The sequence below is a fragment of the Etheostoma spectabile genome, unplaced genomic scaffold (genome assembly GCF_008692095.1).
Source record: "Etheostoma spectabile isolate EspeVRDwgs_2016 unplaced genomic scaffold, UIUC_Espe_1.0 scaffold302, whole genome shotgun sequence".
Classification (NCBI taxonomy): Eukaryota; Metazoa; Chordata; class Actinopteri; order Perciformes; family Percidae; genus Etheostoma; species Etheostoma spectabile.
The window spans coordinates 784325-791929 of record NW_022605581.1 but is presented as its reverse complement, the minus strand read 5'-3'; the positions used below and the strand labels follow the sequence as shown (position 1 = coordinate 791929).

The 7605-nt window shown below is 42.7% G+C and overlaps 1 protein-coding gene across 1 annotated transcript in view; it reads left to right on the top strand.

The window, feature by feature from the left end:
* Window positions 1–1770: 1770 nt before the first annotated feature.
* The window catches only part of zcchc4 (zinc finger, CCHC domain containing 4), a gene marked incomplete at its 5' end in the record, with an annotated part of 20503 nt that continues 14668 nt past the window's right edge, over window positions 1771–7605 (top strand). The window contains 4 exon segments of the mRNA XM_032510983.1: window positions 1771–1889; window positions 1989–2071; window positions 5353–5625; window positions 7349–7429. Coding sequence (XP_032366874.1) covers window positions 1771–1889; window positions 1989–2071; window positions 5353–5625; window positions 7349–7429 — 556 coding nt within the window.

Here is a 7605-nt window from a genome sequence, read left to right as displayed (position 1 = left end):
ACCAGAGTTCCCAAGACAATATTAATCCGATACTTTTTGCCATGATTCAAAGGAAAAAAAAGGCCCTCCCCCACGCCAAAACAGGGACAGAAGTCGAAACTGAAAAACAGTGACATTGTAAAATCTTGACAGCGTTTAAAAAAAAAAAAAAACTGTCTTTGAAAGACACGGACTCAAGAAAAAAAGTACAATGACACTGAAAAACCCATCATGATGCAAAACACGTCAAGGTGAACGATATCACAGGATTATGAGTTATTACTTTTTGATGTTGTGTTTTAGACTTCAGTTCACAGTTTTCAACGCCGACATTGTGTTTTCAATGCGAATTTGACTTTCAATACCACAGGTTACTGTCACGTTCCAGCTCCGTTACGACCGACTCATGCGCGAGCTTCGTGTTCCTGCCTAATCTTGAGAAATCTGTAGTTAAGCAGTTCACAACGAAAATCCTAGCTCCGGTCTGCCCTCGCCCACCTCTTGACTTACCACCCCAGGGTCATAAACTATATTTTCAGAGGGCCAGAATGTTACCAGACAGTCAATTGGGGGCCGGACCTTAAATAAAAATTAACTAAAAAAAAAAAAAAAAAAATGTTGGTTAAATCATGTGATTGATGTGTGTTTGTAATACGTTTTCCATTCATGTACACAATGAAGGCCTTTATGCGTCAGGTTTCCTACACCTATGCCACAGACAACACCAGGGGTGAGCGATTTTTGCCTCACTCAATAAGTCCTTACTTGCAGCGCACTTGAAAACAAAAACCGAGGAAGGGACAGGAAAGGGGTTCTCTGTAACGGCGTAAAATTGGCACTCTCAAAGGCTACGAAACGCAAAGTGACATGAAACGGTCCTCAATGGGACGACGGACTGAAAAAGTACGCATTTAACATGCCAACCATGCGGCATGCCTCACCGGTAGGTAATTGCAACGAAACGGTTGCTGTGGCAAAGACTACAATCTGCGCGTCACCACACACTAAGCATTTTTTTTCAAAAAAATTTACAGATTTCAACTCAGCGCCGTCAGAGGCGCGCCAGAGGAAAAAAAAAAAATGCGCACGTGAAATATGCCTACTCCCACGCAAGCGGCGTTACTACTCGAACTTAAATGATCGACGAGGAGTGGTTTGATTGGGGTGTTCGCCTAAATAGAGTCATGCATGGTGGCGATGATGAGAGAGGGACTCAGTTGCTGTTGCTCTTAGTTGCTTTAATAGTGTAGAATAGGACGACGTCTTTGCCTTGATCTCAACAATTTGGAATCAGTCGCGGGGGATCGGAAACGCTAGGGCGGGGCAGCATTCGGGCCGCGGTGCGCCACGTGTGATTCCTGTCTACACCCTTATGAAACACTGTGCGCCCCCCCCCCCCCCATGGTAGACTGTGTGCAAAAGTGAAGAGTGCAGTAGATTAAATGTTAACTATGACTTTAAAATATAAACATAAAAACCTATAAACTGACCGATTTGAATAAGAACAATACGCAACAGGGAATAAGATGTAAGATATAGATGTGATATAGGGTTCTGAATGTAAATAGTAAATATAATAATAGTTAATCATTTTATTTAACAGCGCCTTTCATAACACTCAAGGACGCTTACAGACAGTAAAAGACAGATACAGGGAACAGAAAAGTATACGCAGTTATGAGGAAAAAAAGAGAAACAATGAAGCTTGTTTTTGTTAGTTTGGCTCACTGTTAAGGGGGTACCGCGGGTCCAGCTAACAGACCACCAACCACGTCCCGTGTGTTACCCCAGGTCCCACCTTGCTATTTGAGAAAGTTAGCAAAGGAGGGCAGAAGGGCAGGAAGTTCTACGCCTGCTCCGCCTGCCGAGACCGGAAAGACTGCCACTTCTTCCAGTGGGAAGACGACAAGGTAGGTTCACCGGGATTGGGATTCCTCACTTATTACAACATGTCTGACGCCTGGCTGATCTAATAAACTCCTTTTTAATCTGAATTTTGTCATATGAAGGTGTCGGAGGCCAGGCTTTTGGCCAGAGAAGCTGAGACGCAGGCAAAGAGACCTCTGGTCACCCATCAGGAGTACTGTAGCAGGTAATACCATGGATATAATATTACTAATATGCTATATATCACAGTCCTGCACGGCTGTCTTCTTTAACTTGGTCATAGATCCTCTCATATGTATATTTTTATAAGTGGTATGGTATCTTGTATCTACCAACAAGCTAAGAAAAAGTATCTCAGGCAGCTGGAAAATAACAGGAAACATGAATTGTTTTAACCCTCATGTCGCCCTCATGTCGCCCTCATGTCGTCCTCATGTCGCCTTCATGTTGTCCTTTCATGGTTGTTCCCCATGTTTTGCTCTCATGTTTTGCCCCTCATGTTTGTCCTCATGTGTCCCTTCATGTTCTCTTCAGGTTGTCCCTCAATGTGTCCTCATGTTGTCCTCCTGTTGCTCTCATGGTGCCTCATTTTGCCCTCATGTTTCGTTCCCTCATGTTGTCTCTGCATGGTGTCCTCATGTTGGTCCTTCAAGTGTTGTCTTCATGTTGCCCTCATGTTTCCCTTCATGTGCCCTCATTTGCCCTCATGTTCCTGTTGCCGTCATGTTGCCCTCATGTTGCCCTTCGTTTCCCATTTGCCCCTCTGTTGTCTTCATGTTGCCTTCAGTTCTATTTCCTATGTGCCTCATCTGTCTATCATGTCGCCCTTCATTCGCCTTCATGTCGCCTTCATTGTCGCCTTCGCGACCCTCATGTGCTCATGTTGCCCCATGTTGCCCTCATGTTGCCCTCATGTTGCCTTCATGTTCCCTCATGTTGTTTCATGTTGTCCTAATGTTGTCCTCATGTTGCTCCCTCCCCTCTCCCTCATGTTGCTCTCATGTTGCCCTCATGTTGCCCTCATGTTGCCCTCATGTTGCCCCATGTTGCCCTCATGTTGCCTCATGTGCCCCTCATGTTGTCTTCATTTGCCCTCATTTTGCCCTCATGTGTGCCCTCATGTTCCTCATGTTTGTCCCATGTTTCCCCCATGTTGTCCCCATTTTGTCCCATGTTGCCTCATTGCCTCATTGCCCCATGTTGCCATGTCCCGCATGTGCCCTATGTTTCTCTCATGTTGTCTTCATGTGTCCATGTTTCCTTCATGTGTCCTCATGTTGCCCTCAATGTTCTTCTCATTTGTTTCATGTCTTCTCATGTTGCCTCATGTCGCCTTCTCATTGTCGCCTTCATGGTCCCATGTTCGTCCTCTGTGCCTCATTGTTGTCTTCATGTTGCCCTCATGTTGCCCTCATGTTGCCTTCATGTTGTATCATGTTGTCCTCATGTTGCCTCATGTTGTCCCTCATGTCCTCATGTCGTCCTCATGTTCGTCCTCATGTCGTCCTCATGTTTCCTCATGTTGTCTCTCATGTTGCCCTCATGTTGCCCTCATGTTGTCTCATGTTGCCCTCATGTGCCCTCATGTTGCCCTCATTGTGCCTTCATGTTGCCTTCATGTTGCCTTCATGTTGTCTTCATGTTTCTCATGTTGTCCTCATGTTGTCCCCATGCTTGTCCCCATGGTTGCCCTCCATGTTGCCCCCATGTTGCCCCCATGTTCGTCCCCATGTCGCCTTCATGTCGCCTTTCATGTCCGCCTTCATGTGCCAGTCATGTCGCTTCATGTCGCCCTGTCCCATTGTCGCCTGCCATGTCGCCCCCCTATTGTTGCCCCCGTCGCCGCCCAGGTTCCCCCATGTTGCCCCCATGTTGCCCTCATGTTGCCCTCATGTTTTCCTATATCAGTTTTAATTCCCCAAAATAACATGATTGATTCCAACGCTCTTTGCCAAGTACAAATCTCTACTTTCATTAATTTTGGGTCTTATTCTATTTTATAGCATTGTAAAACAAAGTGAAGTGTTGTTGAAATAGTGTTGAGTAAAAGTTGACATATTCCAGTCTGTGATTATCATCAACATCCATTCCTTTAATTTTAGTCTCAATAATTCCTAATTTCTGCTTTTCTAACTCAAACGTTAAGTATTATTTCCTATAAATGAGTTTTATTGAGCATAAATTTCAAAAATAACTGTAAAACTAAAGTGAATAAGTTAGTGTCACGTGGTGTTGGAAACGTCAAAAAGCGCCAAAAGCGTTGGAAAAAAAAGTTAAAAACATTGATGAAAAAGCGTCAACAAAAGGAAGACAACGAAAGGTTAAAAGTAAAATAAATGATGAGTTTATTACTTTCGGATGTTTTAGTAGATTTTATAGTATTTGAAAAATAAAATGGATACAAGAACGGTAACAAATGACGGAAAAAAGCATAACAAACGTCAAAAGCGCGGAAGAAAATTGACAGAAACATTAGCAAAATGGAGAAAAAAGGCATTTTTAATTTGGAAGAAAAACAAAAAGTTTTCTTGTATCTAGGGCTGGGCGATATGGAGAAAATCACATATCACGATATCCTCGACCAAATACATCAACGTCAATGTTGCGACGATAATGCGGGGTTGGTGCTCTGACGAAACATTTTGGACAGAATTATCGTCATTAATGTGGTTTTGAGTGAAAGTAGAGAGGAACAAAAATACATATTTTGCACGTTTACATGCACGTACAAAAATAGTGGGACGTTAAAACAAATCTTCTTCAAATGATATTCCATCAAAATGTTTCATAACAGGTTTTCTGAGTAAATTGAGTAAATGTGTGACCAACATGACCAAATTTCAAAACGTACGAGCAACAAAAGTGACATTAAATGTGTGATTTGTTTACATAGTTTGCCATTATTGTCTCTAAGATTGTTATGTTAAATAAACTTGTTGCAGACAGATTTAAACAGTTGTGATGTCAAGTTGACGTGACCAAATTTCGAAACATATGAGCAAAAAAAGTGATATTAAATGTGTGATTTGTTTACATAGTCTGCTATTATTGTCTCTATTTAACATAACAATATTACACTTGCTGCAGCCGGACGTTTTTTTATTTTTTTTTGACAGATTTAAACAGTTCTAATGTCAAGTTGACGTGACCAGATAAAAAAAAAAAAAGTGACATTAAATGTGTGATTAGTTTACATAGTTTGCCATTATTGTCTCTAAGATTGTTATGTTAAATAAACTTGTTGCAGACAGATTTAAACAGTTGTGATGTCAAGTTGACGTGACCAAATTTCAAAACGTACGAGCAAAAAAAGTGACATTAAATGTGTGATTAGTTTGCTATTATTGTCTCTATTTAACATAACAATATTACACTTGCTGCAGCCGCCGTTTTTTTATTTTTTTTGACAGATTTAAACAGTTCTAATGTCAAGTTGACGTGACCAGATTTCAAAAAGTGACATTCATTCTGTGATTTGTCCCCCAGGTTTAGGAAGTTTTCCGCCCTCCCGCTGGATGAGAAGCGGTTCTGTCAGGACTGTCAGGTTTTGCTGCTGCCGGGGTCCCTCGAGGCCCACTCCTCCCACAGGTCCGTGGTGGTCCCCCCCGCCCAGCTGGCCCGGCCCAGCGCCCTGCTGCGCCCCCTGGACAACAAGCGGAGCAACGCCCAGTACCTGTTCACCGAGCGCAGCTCCCACTTCCTGCTGGACAGCCTGGCAGCCCTGGGGTTCACCAAGGTGCTGTGTGTGGGCACACCCAGGTGAGGGGGTAGGGGTGGGAGTGGGTGGGGGGGGTGTCCAGGTCACCCAGAACCTTTTTACTGTATTTAAATCATGGTGGGCCGTACTGTCAAATCACAAAAATCTGGATGTGAACAGGGTTTTGTTGGAATTTAGAACTTTATATGTGCTTGACCATTGTGTGATTTGCATTATACATTCAAGCTAAAAGGCAAAAGCATTATTTCAGCATAGTTGAAGACATGTTGGTCATGCGTTAAGTTTGTTGTTATAAGTATATTGTAGTATATAGTATTTTGCAATACTTCTGTTTTATATTATAAGCTACATTTTGTTGTAATCCAGCTCTCCTAAATGTGTTAGAAGCAGAATTGATTGATAGGGATGCTCCCTGAGTCTGGTTCCAGTCCCGCTTTACCCCCACTGATCTGTTCCTTAAACTGAGAGCCATAAACCTTCAGTCACATTCCAATTGAAAGATAACAAATAAGCGCACACACACACACACACACACACACACACATCACTGTGGTCTAAAGACCCCACCCTTTGTGGATAAGACCAGGGGTCCAAGAGCCAGAGAGGCAGACAAAGGAAGGGGCGAGCTGCGACAGCTTGATCCAGGTGACTTTGTCTCAGGATGTCCTACGTGATAAACGGATTCACATTTCGACATCTGAGATTTTGACTACTAATTGAATGAACCCTGAGAATGGAGCAGGATTTAGCTCCAACAGTTTCCGCAGGGTCTAAAAGAGTTATTAAAGTTGCAGCCGAACTGTGCTCTAGGTCTTAAATAATTTAGAGCAGGTCTACGTTTTCTCATTGAAATGCTCCCGCGGCGCTTTACAAGGTTTTTTTTTTTATTTGATGCTGTGGTGTTGTAGTTCTTTCTTTCCCTACTCCCGATATAAATGCCTGCCTTAGACTACAAATGAGACCAACATGCATCCTATGTTGCAGCTGAGTGCAGGGCTGCGTGAGTCTCTTTCGGAGCGGATTTTATTCTTCAGCTCTGAGCAAGTCCGAGTTTAGCGAGGTTTCTGGGTTCGGACATTGACTTTTTTTGGGGGGGGTTATGCCGGGATTTAGGTCTTGAATTTATGATGGTCTCAAAAGGTCTTAAAGTTGACTTGGTGAAAGCTGCAGAAGTCCTGTGTGAAGTTTTCTTTCTTGGTTGGGGTTGAGTTTTTGGATTATATATTATAAAAAAATATCAACAAAAATCAGTAGTCTGTAAACTTCTTGTATGTAAATACCATGTAGGCTGAGTACGAGTACATGAGCACAGCATCCCTCCCTATGCTACGCTCATGTACTCGTACTCAAAGTACTTTGGTAAAACTGCACCCGAGTACCACTTCATGCATCACTGCATGTGACTGTATTTAGCGTTACACAAGTAACGTGAACCTACTTATCATTCCAAAAATGATGTGAAGTTGCTTTTTATTTTTTTTTATTTTTTTTAAGGCAGGTTGAGAGGGTCCTTGTTCAATAAAATGTTACACTTTCCATAAAACCTAGGGACAACGCAACATTCAGGTGCAAATACAACATGGTCTTAAAGTTATTGTTAGAAATGTCTATGTTGTATTAACTGCTCCTATCGGCACTCTGTATCGGCAAGTACTCAAACGGTTCAGTGACTGCCAATAGTATGGTGAAAATGATTTTAAATGCCGTTGGAAATCAGTTTCTTAATTTAATTTGATAAATGATGACCGCTGTGGTTTGTGCCAGACTTCAGGAGCTGATCAAGTTACGGAACCTGGAGCCGAACCACGAGCCAATGAACAGTCTGCTGCTGGACATCGACTTCAGGTAAGTTTGTCTCATTTGTCATTAGGATTAGGAGTACTAATTGAGTTCTTTTTTGGGTTTTTTTTAACCGATCAATAAGCAACAAGCAGGCAGCCGAGACCCGGTTCCCCCGTTCGAGAGGCTCTGGCGTACTGTCCATGTTCCGTGGTCAGCTGTGGACTTTTACCGGTCCCCCC